The sequence below is a fragment of the Chelonoidis abingdonii genome, chromosome 7 (genome assembly GCF_003597395.2).
Source record: "Chelonoidis abingdonii isolate Lonesome George chromosome 7, CheloAbing_2.0, whole genome shotgun sequence".
Lineage (NCBI taxonomy): Eukaryota > Metazoa > Chordata > Testudines > Testudinidae > Chelonoidis > Chelonoidis abingdonii.
The window spans coordinates 33,508,832-33,527,089 of NC_133775.1; the positions used below are offsets into that span (position 1 = coordinate 33,508,832).

At 37.3% G+C, this 18,258-nt stretch overlaps 1 protein-coding gene across 16 annotated transcripts in view; it reads right to left on the reverse strand.

The window, feature by feature from the left end:
- Window positions 1–818: 818 nt before the first annotated feature.
- ZNF644 (zinc finger protein 644) overlaps window positions 819–18,258 on the reverse strand; it is a 70,826-nt gene continuing 53,386 nt past the window's right edge. For 13 of the 16 annotated variants that reach the window (XM_032778519.2, XM_032778532.2, XM_032778522.2 and 10 more), the window contains 5 exons: window positions 14,925–17,968; window positions 14,115–14,720; window positions 11,481–11,603; window positions 1,951–2,053; window positions 819–1,404 (listed from right to left, as the gene is read on the reverse strand). In XM_032778519.2, coding sequence (XP_032634410.1) covers window positions 1,212–1,404; window positions 1,951–2,053; window positions 11,481–11,603; window positions 14,115–14,720; window positions 14,925–17,937 — 4,038 coding nt within the window. In that variant the 5' untranslated portion in view covers window positions 17,938–17,968 and the 3' untranslated portion in view covers window positions 819–1,211. Of the gene's footprint in view, window positions 1,405–1,950; window positions 2,054–2,787; window positions 7,364–11,480; window positions 11,604–14,114; window positions 14,721–14,924; window positions 17,969–18,258 lie in introns of those variants that run through there. The other 3 variants (XM_032778537.2, XM_032778534.2, XM_032778535.2) reach the window with 3 other exon arrangements.

An 18,258-nucleotide genomic window follows, 5' to 3' on the forward strand; every position in this document is an offset into this window, starting at 1 on the left:
ACCATATTGTCCATCCTCACAGCACATTTATTCAGTAATTCCGCAAGTAGGTCCTTAGCATGAGCATAGTGTTACACAGTTTTCATACATAGAATCACATCCAAAACAAGTTCTAAAATTTAAATTGTAAACATTCTCTTCATATGTAGAAACATTTCAATGTGTTCAAATTTGTTAAAATGATCAAAAAAATTTAAACAGAATTATAAATGAAAAGTCTAGTCCTAAACCGTGTAGTGAGCAGTTCTTATTAGTACATTTCTACAGTGTTAAATAAAGTAGTAGAGAGGCAAACTGTTCTGTAAGCAAGTCAGACTTTAAGTAAAACATCATAAGGAAACAAACTTTAAAAAAAATGCTTTACAATAAAGAAAGTTGGATTTGAATCTACTATGATACAAAAACGTAAAGGGTAAATAACATCTTTGTTGACAAAGTAGGAGGTAGCATGGATGCACCACTTTATTGTCAGTGAGAAATGCAACTGAAGTAAAGAATACTTCCTTACCACAAATAATTTCCAGTACTATGTACATATTTCTCTTAGAAATATTTGTTTAAACAAGTTTCCCTCCACTTTTTAGTACAAAAAAGCCTCATATGATTTAAAAAAAACACTTACACACCTAGATAGAATAGTACTAATTGCCCTATTTGAATGAAACAGTCTCTTGAACTATGAAGTACATGATATTTAATGCCCTAAGTTGAGTAAGTTGTATTAGCGGTTCTTGGTATTATACAAAACACTACATACATACAAACAAAATATAATATCTTATTTTACTATGCAAGTGTGTTTTTTGTGTGTGTGTGTGTGTTTTTTGTTTTTGTTTTTTGAATAAACAGAGCCTTGATTCTGGTAACACTGCAGAGGGCATGGTTTGTTTTTATTAAAATCTGTCTATAAGTACCCATGTGCAACATTTTAAAAATGGCTGCTTACATGTAATGATCTTGTATTGATAGTGAACACAGTAACTGACAAAAACATAGTAAACCTTAAAAACACATCTGCCACCCTATATAAAATATAAAGACTACTTACTGTAACTGTTAAGTACTCAATTTGTTTTGATGTTACTGTAATTCACTTTCCCTACTTCTCTGGCTTTAGGATTTATAAACATAATTTAGTGTAGCAATATTTTTTAAAAAATGACAAAGTATTTCAAATTTACATCCAATTCAATTTAAAAGGTTTCCTTGTTCTATGATGCTGCTTCTGCCATCAGTAAAGAAAATGAAGTTTCAGTAATTGCAGCAGGCTTTTTAAGTAGCGATGTGACCTCAACCATGCCAGCCCCAGTCCGTGGAAGATTTGCATTGACGATGTGTCTCTGCAAGTGCTTTATCCAGTCTTCCTGAACAGACAATGGTCCTCGAAAGACCAGACCACAAAACCTGTGCAAATTTTAAAATCATTCCATCAAGAAGATATATTAGCATTAAACAAAATACAGGTCAGCAGACATCGCTAAGGATTAAGAATCATACAGAAAGTAAACTTTTCTCCTAAAAGCTCATTTTAATATATTTTTTAGATGAAAACCCTAATAGTTTCATAGTTAATTCAACAATACTTAACTGTTTCAACTGACTACGAAGATATAAACACAAGATTGAAGTTTATACTATAAATTATACCTTCACATTTGTAATGGTATAGTTAATGTCCCATTTCCATTAATAGGCTTCTGTTTGTTTTGTGCAGGGGAAGAACACTGCCCAAATATGAAATATGGAAAACACATTTTCCAGCAGGAGAGGGAAAAAAATCTGTTCCAAAATGTAAGACTGTTTCAGGTTCTTTGTTTTGCTCAATATTGACTTTTTAAATCAAATGCAGTTACAATATATTTCTGAATATTCTTATGTAAAAGAAACAATATATAACCTCTCCCAGATACTGTAATTTCAGTTAACCAGTTATAAAAATCCTGTATATACCTGCATCGGAGTATGTAAACTTCATCAGCACTATGAGGTAATGGCAGCATTTTTTTCTTGCTTCCAGATCTTGATCTTGACTTTTTTTGCTTACAATCTAAGGCTAAGAAGGAAGGAGAACATTTTCCATATATAAAAGTTAACAATTAAAAGTTAGTCCTAAACCAAATAGAAATATTCAACAAACCTTCATTTATAACCATGCTGAAAAACCCATTTATTTTCTCTTACTGTGCCATGTTAAATTGCAATCTAAATTCCAAAATTTCCAATTACCTTTCAAACTCAGAGAATGATTCACAAAGAAGCAAAGATAGTCTTTTCCTATCTTTGTTTATCTTAGTGTTTGTTCTCCTCTAAAAACCATAGGACAATCATGAAGCTAGATACATTTTATCCAGCAAGCACTAGTAACTGTTATTGTGGAATTACCTGGAATTACCCAATGACAGTTTGAACTTCCCTTTCATTCTTAAAACTTTTTCGGTCATGGAAGATCTGTTGATAACTATAGTTCAAATTATGTTATAAAAATACAGTTATAGATTCAAAATGTTGACACATTCAAGCTAATTTGATTTAAATCCAAAACATGAATGAGAACTTCTGTCTGCAAGGAGGTCTTGTTTACATCTGCTACAACAGTGAGGAATGCACAATCATCTGCTCACATCATTCAAGCGCCAAACCGAAGCAAAAGTTTTGATCCTGTCCTGTCTCTGGGACTCTTAGCTGAAGCTTTCTTACCATTTGTCTATTCAGTGGTTAAAAGGAATAATAAGAAAACAGGGATTATGAACCTCTTGTAATAGGTTGACAGACTTTATCACAATGTATAGAGATGAAGAGCCACTTGCTGAATCACTGTCTTATCAGGTGTTTGAACTATGCAGGAAGGTACAGCATAAATACTGCTGAAGCATACTAGCATGTGGATTTAGGATTAAGAGGGGCTGAGCCCTTTAGGGGCAGAGGAAATTGAAGTTTGCAACAGAGGCCTTGCAGGGAAAAACTCTACATCAGCCATGGTTGGGAAATAACTTTAAACTGTACTTGACATTATGTAATGATTTACACTTACCATGAAGCTAAACTCAAGGGACAGTCTGGAGGCATGTGGAAACGTTAACTACTCCTAAACACGAACACAAAACACTAATGACATAGAACTACCAAAGTAACAGTAATGGAAAGGGCATCAGCAGCACCACGGACAGTCACTCTAGACCAGAGATTCTCAAACAATGAGGCACAGGCACCAGTTGCCTGCCTTTTGGCCAGCAGTTAAGTGCTCCCAGAGCAGACCCAGAGCTCTGTCCTGCCTGAGGACAGGGCAGAAGGGGCCAGAGCTCTGTCCAGAGGACAGTGCTGGGACAGCAGACAGCCAGGGATCTGTGGGGGAAGCAGCTTGCAGGGGCTCCCCTGCCCCACCCCCCAACTTATCTCTGCCTACAGCAGCACAGGGATTCTCCTGATTCCCCATCTTTTCTCCAGTAACACAAGGCCTCCCATCCCTGCCATCTTCCCCCTGTGCTCTGCTCACCAGCTCAGCTGGGGCTCGGAGATCCCCAGGGGCTCTCCTCTTTGGCTGAAGCTCCTCCGCAACATCCCAGGGGCTCCCTTCCATCCCCTTCCACCCAGCCCAGCCACATACCTGGGGCTCCCCTCCACTCCTGCCTCAGCCCGGCCCTGCAATATCCCCTCCATTTGCTACTGAGCTGCTGCTCATCCCTGGGCTGCAGGGCTGGATGAATTGGGCTTAGCAGAAGGGTTCTCTTTCCTCAGCTGCTGCAGCTGTTCATTTCTAGCTGGCGCCCCTATCATGGTGTTACGATTTCCTAAAATGTTAGTGCAGTTTTATTTTAGTTGCTACAGTTTGTATTTTTTGGAACACAACTGTGAGATAGCATGAAAAATAATTTCTGCAATAAAATTAGTACTTTTGATACTCATATCCTTATTTTAACTATACTGATCATACGCTGCTACATTATTATTCGTATTCTTGCAAAGTATAGGATTTTCAGTTTTGTGTTGTCACTGTAAACGATGAGGGGCTGGGAGGTGCAATTTTTTCTCTCTCTGAGCTTAGGGATGCTCACAGTGACAAAGTTTGAGAATCCCTGTTTTATGCTGGTGTTTCTCAGGTGCAGAAACATTAAGATGTAAAATCCTAATGTTTGCATTCTCTGATATACCAGTCAAGGATAATGACACAAAGACAATAGCACTCAAAGCCTCCTCTGCTTACGCATTCATACCAATTAAGAGAAAAGAGAGCATTACACTGCACCTTTGCATTTTTTTCCTAACATGGGTGAATATTCTGGGGAGCAAGGGATCCCTTTAGATGGACACTTGATCTATAGGTTTTAATCCAGTGGGCCAAACTTATTTTTAGAGGCCTTGTCTTCATCCCTGATTCTGTCCAACAGAATAACTATTTAAAGATTTCTGTTCCTCTAATTCTTTCCAGATAGAACCTTAAGGCCATCGTGTTCAGAAGCTGCCACAGAAACTAGCTACTGACTGAGTACCAAGATGTTCTCTCTCCCTCTATTATCTTATTGTTGTGGAAAGAGAGTAAGGGAGAAGAGATAAAGAGACAGCTGCCAAGTTGCTGATCCCTTTTCTGGAAACAATATTATCTAGAAAAAAGACTAAAAAGCCAACAGAAAACTCACTGACACTTCCGAGTCTTGAAGGTAGGAGAGAATTAAATTCAGACTCCAAATGGGTACAAAACAGGTATCCAGATAGGCTTATTTACACAAGGTTGAAGGAAGCCTTCTATTAGTAGATGAGGCCCAATGGTGTTCTCTTTGACAGCAGCAAGCAAAGGGCTCTGGACACAAAAGGTGCTGACAGCAAGGACTTTGTCAAGACCCTCTTGGAGAAACTGAAGGATGTGATCAAGGGAACAGAAATTGGTCCTAAAACTTTATGGTAACATACAAAAACATGTTCCATTTTCTATAATGGAGAGAAGACCTTATCTTCCAAGCTTTAGGGAAAGTATGAATTACACAGGAGTAGAAACCATTAAATTGGTGGCTTTGCCTTTACCACACCACTGGCAGCTTATCTTTGAGGAGGATCATAGGACTGGAAGGGACCTCATGGATCATTAAGTACAGTCCTTGGCTATTGCAGGCAACCCCATTCATAAATTTAAAACTAGTTGGGATGTTCATCCTCTCTGCTCCGCTAAGGAGTTTTGAGATCTTCAAGTGAAAGGTGCTCTCAGTACAAGGTACTAATTTTAATCACTTTGTGTCCTCTCATAGGTATCAAAGATCCTTTTCAGCCTCATCTACATAAATACATAGGTTTTTATGTAACCCTCAAAAATGCAGCACCTGAGCACCTTCCGCAAGAGATATAATCACCTGCACAGAGATATAATCTCTCCTCCCAGTCAGGATTAACTGGGCTTAATTCATTTTGTATTTTCCCCCTTTTAAATCTAGTATTACTGATGGACATCTTGCTCAAAAAAGCAGAGTTTGCATTTTGCCTGAAAGGTACTGAAATTTATGGCCATCCTTCTCTCTGAGAAGGATGACAGGATACCTCTCAGAGAGGAGACAGGATACCTGAGGTCTGGATACCAGTGTGCCAGTAGAGAACAATTAGCATAAAAGGAGATCCATCTGGCAAGGTGAAAATAGCTCTACAACAATGGCTTTGCCTCTGTGGATTTTGCAGAACACCCCAGAGAGGAAAACTGGAGGAAACAGAGACCACAGCTCCATTAGATTGCCAAGGCATTGATGTGAGATCCTTCTGAGGTCAGTTAGCAGTTACAAAATCAATGACATTAAAGAACGTGAAAAAGGTCTACAAAGTGGCAGCCCTATATGTGTAGCAGGCTCTAAAAACCAGAAGGATGTCGCTCTTGTGAGATAAATGCTTTGTGGCTCAGAGTCTCTTAGATCAGATTTCTCTGGATACAGACAGACTTCAAGGCTAGATTCCCTCATTCCCATCAAAAAAACTGGACTCTTCTCAGTCAGGCAAATACTCTAGTGTTTCAGTGAGGCTATACCATCACTTGTGTCCTAATCCTAGCTTTTCTCACAGAGGGTTCCTGAAGGCTAGCAATTCTAGGACAGGGAAGTGCAATCTTCTGAGAAATAAACCTCCCTGACCATCCCACACTCAATTGGGCCCTAACACAGGAAAATGGAGTCTGGCATAATGCACCAAGAGAGGTGACTTTGCAATAGCCAGACAGGGATTTTACAGAGTGTAGAGGGAAGGAAGGAGAGAATGGGCAAGTAATTTTTTGCTGTGTCTATTACACAGGCTCTAGATAGAACAACTGTAAAACACAGGACTGAAGAACTCAGTGAAGACTTCCAGTGAATGCAGCCCCTCTCACATAGGGTAACAGGACTAAGGTTGGAACACAAAGATCAGTCCACGTGAAACAATAGTAACAACAGACTTAGAAAACAAATTTACAAGCAATTCAAATGTTAAAACTGGCCATAGTTGAAGTAGCATTCCACACAAGACATTTGTCCCCTTTTCTTGTGGTTTTTGACTTTGAGTACATTTCTTTAATTTTAACAGCACAAACTAGCATGAATATGCTTTCAGGTCACTGTAGGAGAGAAGGTAAGACCAAAACTTTTGGTAAAATTTGACTGACGCTTCTGATCAACATTCAGATGATTCATTCTCCAAACAGACTGGTATATGAGTAACTGTAAAACTGTCATCAAATTGCTAAAACTCAGGAGTAGTAAACTCACTTAAATTAAAGCCATGTGTGCACAAACACTTTTGATGCTCACATACTGTACTGACAGGATACTAAAACAAGCAGCACCAACTTAAGAATAACACAGTCTCACTCCTAGGTCACCTGTTCCAACCCAGCCCGTGTTATGACCAAAACCGGTTATTTAACATCGTCTGTCTGGTGGTTTCAATCCAGTTCCTAGTGGACAGTTTCCACATGACAAAGTAAAACTCCCACAACCAGCAGGCTCACTAACACTCAGCAAAGAGATCAAGAAATCTGAACCCCAACCAGCCTCATGGAAATTCCTTAAGATTAGGGTGAGGCACATTGTCAAAGTGTATGGAAGCTCTGACTGCCACTACCTATGCCCATGTTGTGGATAGAGGGTATCAGTCTCCACAGCTGTCAACTATCATCTTTCATGAACACTATATTCAGTACAACAGTCTCTCTGAAAGAAGGCTTTTCCCTTCAACCTTGACTACCCGCTGTCTGCTTAGTTGCTGCTTCTGAAAGCTGTGTGTGACTGACTGGATTCACTGCTCATCAAAAGCTTTGATTCAGCATGGCAGAGCAGAGGAACAACCAATTTAAAATAGAAGATAATTGAAAATCTTTGGAAAGATCACTTGGAGGAGCTCCAGTTCTGTTGAGAACACACTATTTAAAAAAGCATACACACATTAGGTAAACAGGCTGCATATACTCAATTTCACAGCACAGTGTCAGCATGGCAGGAAAGACTCAGTCTCACGGAGGTGTCAGATTAAAATGTATGCCCAATATGAGTGGGCAGCAGCATGGATTATGTTGGAAATTGTAACTAGTGGTTCTTCAATGCACATCTTTAGGTCCAATGAAATTCTCAGGCTGTGAAATAAGTGTGCAACTACACAACAACTTAAATTTGTGCTTTCTGCTAATCCACAGTCCCCAAAACAGGAACATTCTTTACTTCAAGTGCTGAAGCAAGGTCCGTTCTTACTAGGACTTCATTATTTTTGCTACAGAACATTTACTAGTATACTAAACTCAGGCAAGACTACAATTAAGTGATATATGTTATCATTTAATTGTATTTGTTTGCTTACTTGCTAATTGGCCACATTCAAATCATTTGCAATGTCTCTCCCAGTCATTAGGGCAAATTTGTAGGGTTTAACTATACATCAAAATATTTTTATCTAAAGTAAATTTTATGCCAGGGAACTTTACTGTGTATTCCTCAAGATATTAATACATTTTCTTAAGTACTGCTTGATCAATTATGGATGTAAGACTGCAGAATAAAGACTTCCATTGTATTTCTTGCTCCTCCTCCTAGCTCCAAGGCCACTTCCCTTGTTATGTGCCTCACTGCGGCAGCACAGCAGAGAGCAGTAGCAGAGAAAGCATACGTTATTTTCACGGGAGCCAAAGGAAGGATAGGTCAGTAAAGACAAAAGAATGGTTGAAATGTCAGGGTGCAAGAGAGATCAAAGAATCTTAGGGGACAGAGAAATTTGGGGAGGTCAAGGAGAGAGAAATGGGGGACTCTGGAATACAAGACCTTAATAGGGAAAAACCAAGTGGAGAAAGATGTATTTTGAAGATGGTGAAGAGGTATGTCCTTAAAGTGACAGCGTGAAAGAGAAAACCTCTCATCTGCTCTGCAAAACACCAGAAGTGGACAGCAGTCCACTAACCCTTTCACCAAAATAGGTAGGAGGAAGAAAACTAGCATCTGTTGGGCATGGGGGATTAAACCAATCGTGCAAACCTGTGTTGTACAGCCTGAAAACTTGCACTAACTTCGGGAACTAGTCCAAAGTTAAATATAAAATTTCACAAGCAAATTGGGTAACTGTGCACACAAATGCACCTAGGTCCTTTATGCACATAGTTACAGTGAACAGTGGACCCATATTGCATAAATTAAGTTTTCAATTACACACTAAACTTAGCATAGCCAATGGCCTAACAAATCCTGGCCTTGCTTGAAGATTTGTTCCTTGAACTATTTTTCAAATACTGGCAGCCATATTTCATATTTTTTCTTGTTAAATCATAACGTGGCGGCATAATACTCCTGTATTTTCTCAGCACGCAAAATTTGGTTACATACCCTGTAAGTTACTGGTTGTGAAACAGCATGGAATCTACTAGAAAAGTGATGTTGTAATAGTTAATATTGAAAATACACATAGTCAAAGTAGTGAGAAAAACATTAATTGCCTAAAAGAAGGGTACTTAAGCTAATGCAGCCCTAGGAAAGCTTTCATTTCTGCTTCAATGACTTGCACAGATGATTCTATTTCTTTTACCCAATACCAAAGTATAAACAGTTCTCATAATAATTGCCACATCACATAAGAATTACAGCAATCATGTATGTGTACAATTATGTAATTAGAGCAAGGACCTGGGACAAGTACTGAACTAATAAAGAATTTCTCTGATTATTATTTCTTTACAAAGATGTAAGGAAGTAAAAGAGTAAGTTTAGGGCTTTTTTAAAATAGGAAAAATTACTAGATACTCAATGCCTTTACGCAGTTTAGAAGCTGAGGTCAATGAATTTCAGGGCTGAAGACCCCATATAATAATTTCTCTAAAACAGTCATCTTCATCTAACAAGACAAGAAGAACTGGGATCTTCCCAATATAGGAGATGCTCAGTAATACCTGCACTCACACAGAGCCATCTCTTCTCACTTCTCAGAAAAACAGTAAGAGCACAGTGCTTGCAGTGTGGTATTATATCACTAAGACTTCATCCTATACAATGTACAACAGTGTAGATGATTTACTTACTGGTACACTATGAATTATCAGTTAATTAAAACCACAATTTTCAAAGTATTTTGTGAGCCATTATCCTTGCTTTGTTTATTCGCTTACCAATTGACAAAAGTCACTAATTTGCAAAGGTCTCCCAGTCACTAGTGAAAACTAGCAGCATTCTAGTATCAGTTACTGGGGATAAAAGTAATACTAAATACTGATTATGTATTCTAACATAATTTAATCTTCCTATACATCATTTTTGAGACATCCAACCCATGGATTTCCTCTAGCTGGTTTAATGAATCTCCTCTCTGTGACCAGATTCAAATTCTGCACTTTAAAATTAAGTTTCTAGCTCTTCCAGATGAGAAGAAAAACTTCCAAATGGGCAAATATAAATGAAGAACTACTCATACAGAATTATCACTGTAAGTTTGCAGACAGCCTGAAACATCTCTAAAAACATGAACTGCCCTCAGTCTCACAGGTGTTATGTAATAAATCATAAGAATAATACCACTTAGCTTTTATATAGAACTTTTCATAAGTAATCTCAAAGGACTTCATTAAGTTAGTACCATCTCCGTTTTATAGATTGGGAAACTGAAGCACAGAATGACCTGCTCAGTGTTACCAAACCAGTGACTCCTGTTGCTTTTAAAATATTTTTATTAGACTTAAAAGTTAATAATTTCCAGCAGCTTACATATGCAATTGTGCACCTATCTTGCACAATTATCATAACTTTGTGCATAAACTGAATAAAAGCACTAGCAAAGAGTCCAAAATCTCAAAAACAGCAGTGATGGTAAAGCCCTGTGCATCATCTTTTCCCCACTGAGTGATATGGCAAACAGGAACCTTAACAACAAAGTTAATTATTATGTAAGAGCCAGATTCTACCATGCAGTCTTCGTTCAAACCTCCCATTGTTATCAGTGGGAGATCCACTGTGAATCAAGGGTAGCACACAACTCAACCTTCATAGACTCTGCCTACAGACTAGAATTAAAAACATATCTTGGCCCTCTTCACAAAAAGTTTGACATCCCTGATTTACATATGACTTGTACTTCATATAACTTGCAAGTTCTATGGCTAAGAAAACGGAACACTACTTTTACCAAAGTTTACTTTTTCCTGTGCTTGTTTCTTCTATATGGAGTGACAGACAGCTGCCTTCTCCATTACCTAATATTTCTATTTCAGGCTCTCCACCTCCCAATTTCCTTGATATCTTCCCCTGCTGCTCCCCAACCCTCATTCTGCCTCCTACTGTAGACCATACAGATTCAGATCACACTGACTTCAGTGATACTTCATGTGGCCACAAGGGGTTACCTGCAGAGAGCCAGCTGCAGAACCAGGCCCCCGGATAATATTCCAGATCACAACATAAAATGGTAAGGGACATCAACCTGAAATCTAGTTTATTTTAGTATGAATGATTTAAAAGCAGCGTCAGGACAGTACTACACTCACCCCATAGTACCACTACCAAATTATTTTCGCTTTGTGAACCACCAACACCAACAGAGAAAATTGTGAAACTGACTATACACAAAGTGCTGTCAGATGCATAGACTGAAAAATTAGTTATTTTTCGCTCATCTATTTCAACTGTAGTACTCTTAAGGGCTATTTGTAATAGTAAGTAGGTAAAAAGTGTTTGGACAGGCATGATTTTTTAAAGCTGTCATATCCCTTTCATAAAAAAAACAAATGGCTATTTTGATTTTGGGGTGAAGAATGAAAGTTGCTCAGCTTGCAGCTTTGTTTACATACCTGAAATGCTGGACCAAAATGAGTGAGTAAGAATGAAAAACAAACATGAAAAATGGACAACAGCAACGCCTATATGTTTACAAGTTGCTGAAGTTCAGTCTCTTAATTAAACTTGTTTACTAGAGAAAGCGTCAAAATTCATTTGGATTAACATATAAGTTTGTGCAGTCTGATGAGGAAAATGCATCATACACAAACTTGCTTTTACATCTGTAACAAAACATACCTGTCCCAGTCAAAAGTCCAGCACTCTTCTTTCGTGCATAAGCGCGTAAGTGGTTGGACAGACTAACAGCACTTGTAAACGTCGTATTGCAATGCACACACGTTCTAAGCTTCACAGGCATACCTATCATTCAAAAGAAAACTATAATCCAGTTCTCTCTTCAAAAAATGAAATTCTCAAAGCGTTGTAAAAAGTTTTCTGTAATAAAGATGTTTAAAATATATTCACTGCATTGATGCAATCGTTTAGTATATTAGAAGGATCCAAATTAACCATTATTAGTTTTGCATGTAGCATTTAGAGCCAAACCATGTTATTTTGAAAGAAAAGAGGGGTAAAACTTGAACCCCCAAGCTTCTCTGGATTTAACACCTATCATCACTTTCCTGCAGATCTCCACAGTATGCAGATCATTTCCTAACCCCAAAATACAATCCTGTGATTTGAATAGCACAATTCTGTTGAGAAGTTTCAAAGCCTGCAACATTCCCAATAAAGAGAATTAAAAAGTCTAGTTGACAAAGTGGTAATTAAAGTGTTTTACCCACAAGACTGTAAAAGGCTCACTACTAAATTAGGCTGCTGATGAAGGCTGGGAGAAAAGGTGGTAAAACACACCACTGAACAGCTGTTAGACAAAACATTTTATTCAGTGCATTTTATGTTCATTACTTTGGATGCGCAATCAATAATGAAAGTTAATGATTTGAAGTTTTTTGCTAAAATCTTTGTGCTAAATAAATGATCAACAAACTAACATCTTATTTATCACAGGAAAGAAAACACAGTGAAACAATAAAACTCCTCACTTACCAGACAAAGAAACCATTATAATTGGTTTCTTCTCAAATTTACTGTGATACCACATCAAAGTGCTTCCCTTCCCTTTGTCAGAAATACATTATCTTGGTCAATGATGTCAACTAATATTATAGAAGACTTAAAATATGTTAGTTTAAAAATGTCTAGAGCTATTATGTTGGAAAACTTCTGTTTGCAGGATAGAAAGAATCCTATAATCCAGCAGCCCATAGAAGACAGACTGCTTTTCAGGCAAATTACAGAATGAGAATACCTGGCTGGTAGACAATTTTTTAAATTGGAATTGTATTAAAGATATTTGAAATAAGTTAATTTTTGCTTGATAAGCAACTTATGGTTATAGAGATTTTATTTTCTTTTTAACTCAACAGTCACAGGGAGTTAGTTGTCAAATTCTATTATCTTAGCCACAGCTCGCTCAAGGGCTTTGTTTATACCTATTAGTATTATGCAACTGTATGTTCATTTTCACTTAATTTTTCAGTACAGCCAAATAGATACCATCTAACATTCAGAAGTAAATGTATTAAATTTGGCAAGCTATACTTCAGTATGTTTTTCCAAATATAGTGAAATCTGTCAAAGAGACAATTCCCTTATTAGGCAACTTCCTGTTTGAAAAGACCACCAAAAATACCCAAATGTACTGAATATAATTCTGTTCCACCTTTGTTAGGCCAAATTAGAAAGTCACCTTTGTTAAGAAACTGATTTTTGTCAGACAATTGTGTAGTCACTTAAGACAGATTTTACTGCACAGGCAAGTTATTTTTTAAAAAGACAAACACACAGGTGAACAAGCATTGAGCACTGCCAGATATGCTATGCTGTACTGGAATATTGGCAAGAGAACCAGCAAAACAAAAAACTGGTAAGGAAATAAAATAAGAACCGATACTTCAGTATCTACGATATTGCAGTACCAGAAAGCGGTGTCCAAACTAGGAGCAGAAACAGACTAGCTAGAAATTCTGTTTACACAAAGGCGTTATCAAAGGATACTAGTAGAGTTTCCCTAACCAATGGAAACAGATTTTATTACAAGAGCTGCGTTAAGAACATTGTTCTAAAATGGGGCTAGAGACTATGAGCAAGTAGTCAAAAATTACAGAATTGTTTTATTAGCACAGTTCTCAGGGAAAAGAAATCTTTGCCTGCAACAGTCAGGGATTATGCGTTAGAACCCTGCTGGCAACCACTGTGTTCAAACAGAGCTGTAACTAGCACAGTTCTTCTCCCAGGGTAGACAGGGCTAAAAGGAGAACAGCAGTTTCCCACATCAGCCACAATTATACAACAAACATGCACTAATTTATGCTGAAGAAGCATGTTTGCCTAAAATGTTGAAATTATTCAGTAGTTGTTCATAGTTTTGAAATATTATGCCTTTGTAACATTGAGAATAGTTCTGTCAGCTTGGGTAAATGCTGTTTCTGTATAAGTCAGCTTACTCTCTGGGAGGTCTAAGGGTTGCACCCAGCTACTTCAACTATTTTTGTTGAGGAGCAGCATATTTTGCTATCAAAAGAGTGTACTTTTGTCTAACCTTTTCCTTAATTTCTGGCTCCTTTTAAATCACACTCCAACCACATGCCAAAAAAGAACTATTTTTTTGTGCAAGAGAATTCACTAACGTTGGGCAAGTTACACTAGAAGTTTATTGCATTCTCTTTCCCCACTCAGTACTTTGCAAAGGAAACAAGAGTTAAATGAACTGTGTTCTAGGAAAAATATTCTACACCACAACAGCTTTGCTAATAAATGAAAGAACTCTTTGGAAGCATAGTTAGACAGCTATAAACATTCTCTTACCTGACTGCATAGTCAAGTCCATTCGTTGCGGCTGATACATCAATGGACTATCTTCATTTAATGGAAGAACACATTTCTGAACAAACCTCTTCCTTGCAGTTTGATTATGGATCTTTTGAGAAGAGATATCAGGATTCCTTTCTTCTCCTAACCTTTTATTTTTCAGAAGTTCTATCAGTGTAAGTGACTGATTTTTTTTTTCATCATGTAGTACTGTTTTTGTTTCATCACATTCATTTAGGAAACTCAGACCTTCTTCCTCCGATGCAGACACTGAAATATCTTCAGTCTTTAGGCCATTACGGTATGCTTCAAGAGGTATAACATTTTGAGATAAAAAGTCATCATTTGAAGCAAGTTTCTGAGCGACAAATGGTCTGGGAATAATACGGCGACTGTTCAATGCCTTTAGGATTTTTTCATATTTTTCTTCATTTTGCATCATCTCATTCAGAACACAGATTGGAGACTTGTGTGCATCCCACTTGGTTTTGCCAAGCCTTTTCAGGTGTCCTCGCACATGATTAGACAATCCAATTTTTGTATCAAACCAACCTCCACAGAGTTGGCATGTGTGTTCAGAAGAAGTTTCAGATTTCTCAATAGCTAAAGAGAGAAAATAATGATTTATCAATTTTTCCAAACATTTTTGAACACCTTAACTGTACTTAATGCTATAAACTTTTAATCATGAATACAAAAAAACACCTTTTTTAAAGGAAAGAAGACATAATTCATCTTCTTTTATGATTAGCAGACCATTATATCCTCCTCTACCCCCCACTGCACACCCAAATTAAAAAATTGTACCTTTTCTAACTCGTTTAACAGGGGTTCCTGTTCCAGTTCTTTTGAAATGCTGCATTTTGTCACTTGTCGCTATCTGCTCCGGTGAAACAACATGGCGGGCTTCATAGCTTAATCCAGCTCTGTGAAGATGCCCACGGACATGATTAGACAATCCAACTCCTGTTTCAAATGTTGCTGGACAGTATGGACAGGACTTCTTCTCAAGTGATAAATCAGTCCAATGGAAAACTGAGTTATGCTTTGGCAACGCTGTTCCTACATTTTCTAAATTTTGAGGATCATGTAATTCATGCAGAAAGTTACTACTCTCTGCATCTTCATAATACTCAAAATAAAAACCATCATTCTGCTCATAATGAAGAGAGGATTTATCACCAGCTTCTTGATCCTCCATTTTACCTTTGAATAAAGGGAATAGGTTTACATGATCCTGATTAATATCACTGTAAGATTCATCCTCCACAGACTGTGCAGTGTAATCACATAGTTCAACATTATCCCATGAACTTTCATCCTCCGTTTCATAGCTGTCTTTTTTTTCAGCAGAGTTAAGTTTCTGTAAAACAACAACAGTCATTTTATGTAGAAAATCTGGATAGCAATCCAAATCATCTCCTGTAACAGAGCCTTCCCTCTTAGACTCTTTAACCACTCTTTTTACAGCTACACGCCTACGATCTTTATAGCCTTCTGGGCTTTTGGAATCAAGATTATGAGAATCCATCATAAAACAATTATTATGGGGACTATTTGATGATGAAAATAAATGTAAAGAACTAACAGAGCTGGACTCTTCCTTTTTAAAATGTAAAGGATAAGGATCACTAGATTTTTTAATCATCCTGTAGTTTTCATATTTGTGCCTATATAAATAATTACTGCTTGTTTTGACACTAGCTTTTTGTTTTGCTGCTTGATGGAAATATTTAGGTTTTTGGTCAATGCTATTTTTAATCAAAATAGTCTTGTTTGTAGAGTTTTGATTGCACACACTTACAGCTGACTGTGAAACGCTTTTCCGAGCCTTCTGTATCCTGTGGGGTCTCTTGTGAAGTTTCGCAAAGTTACTCGATTGTGAAGCTGAGCCAAACGATCTTTTTACATCTTGCTTTAGAACAGAATTCTTTGGAAATGTAGATGATTGTTTGATCAAATGTTTAGTTCTGCTACCAAAATCTAAAGGTTCTTCAATTATGCTGCTTTTCCTTTTTTCTAATCTAAGATGGCTACCAAATGGATCAATGCACGATGTCGGATGCAAGTATTCCATGTGTTTTTTTAAAATGCTTCTGGCTGATGTAGTAAATGGACACATTTTACACATATATGTGGTTGACTTTTTTGATGAGCCTACATATGGATCTTTCACTGAAGTCTTTTTCTGTGTTTTTCTCTGGGACATATCACTACTGATAATTGAACACTTCACTACTGCTCCATGAGCAATCCCTCTATGGCACTCCAGTTCATTTTCTGTCACAGCCATGAAATTGCATTCCTCACAACAGTAATATCTTTTATCCTTTTCATGGGTTTTAGCATGTTGCACAAATGTTTTGGGACAATTGGTACCAAATACACATTGTGGACACTGTAATCGTGCACTTCTACCTTCATCCTGGAGTTCTTTCAACTCCCGGATTTCTTCCATCAGTTTCTGCCTTCTTTCCTGGTGAATTATCATGTGCTTAAGAAGTGAATTACGATCTCGAAATGTCCGTCCACATTCCCTACATGCATAGGGTCTTGGAACATTGAGATGACGGAAGTGACTGTTCCCATCCAAATGATACATCATATGCCTATGCAGATGTTTCTTCTCCCTAAAATTCACATTGCACTTTGTACAAGGATAAAATGATGGCTCATCAGTACTAAAAGTAGATGGTGATTCTGAATCATTCTGTTCACATTTGTTTTTTAAAGTACTAGAAAGAAAAGTGCTAGTGTGAACTGGAGAAGTATCTTCTGCACATTTGTTAGTAGGACTATAAATCAAGTGTTGGATAGCATCAACAGCTTCTAACTCCTCATCTGTTGATTCAGGCTTCACTTTTGTTAATGCATATTTCTGTGGTTCTACTACTTCTAGATCCTCACTCTGCTCTAAATAGTCAACATTTAGTAATTTTGATTTACTGGGAATATAATGTGTATCATCAAAACAGTCCTCTGTATAACGTGTTATCTTGCTAACATCCATTTTTCTTTTTCTCTTTTTCTCTAGACTTACTTTACAGTGAACTGGAGACTTCTCTATTGTTTCTTCATTTGTCATAAGAAACTGTATAAACTCTTTTTGTGGATCCCAGTTTGTATCATTTCCTGATCTGAAACCACCTGTACCTGAGGAAATTCCTGTTAATGTATTGATACAATCATCGTCTACTAGTAAACTTTTGCTATCCTCACACACTTCTACTTGGCTTATTAAAGTGCTATCTGATTTCACACTATTTCCTATAGATTTCTGTGTATCACAACCAACTGAAGCAGAGGTAGGTAGATTTTTAATGGAATGAGTCAGGTTCTTAGCCTGTGCTACATCAGGTAACAAAAATAACACTTGGTGTTGACTTGATTTCTGTGTTGTACTCTTTGCAGGCAACTGGAGATCATGTACCACTGGCAAAGTTGAGCAGGAATCTGTATGACCCCCAGGTTGTCCAGTGGTTAATGAAACACTGCCTTTATTCATAATGGAAGTTTTAGTTAAGGTGGAGTGTGAAACTGGTCCATTAACAGCAGTTCCTTTAGGCAAGATAAAGTTTTCGGTAGAAACAGTAGGAGCACCAGTATGAATAAATAGAGACTTCTGGCCTCCACTTAAGGCTTTTTCAGATCTGTCCCTTGACAGCTCTTCCGGCAGAGTCAATATATTGTTTTTCTGAAATGATGTTTCACTCTCTTGTGGTTTAGGAATGCCACTTTCTCCCTCGGAGATGAAATTGCTGTCATCTAGGAGTCCTTCTTTAGCACCAGTAATCTCAGTATTTATCTTTGAATCATCCATGTTGCTGGGCTGTCTACTAAGCACATTTATACTAAAAATAAAAAGAAATACAGTAGTTAGACATGCACAGAAATAGCTGATAAAAACAGTTTTAAATTGATATTATTTCTGCAGCAATGTGCTGTATTATGATTGGCTATTTAAAGCTGAAAAATCATTTTGATTGTTAAAAACAGTTCAGTCTTTTCATTTAGGAAATTCAGTGCAGACTGTTTTCTATATTAACTTGAAAAATAAAGTGAATCCAATGCTCCTCTCCCCCTAATTTGTGCAACGTTAAAGTTGCAAGATAAAGCATTAAAAACAAATTGAAAGTTCAAA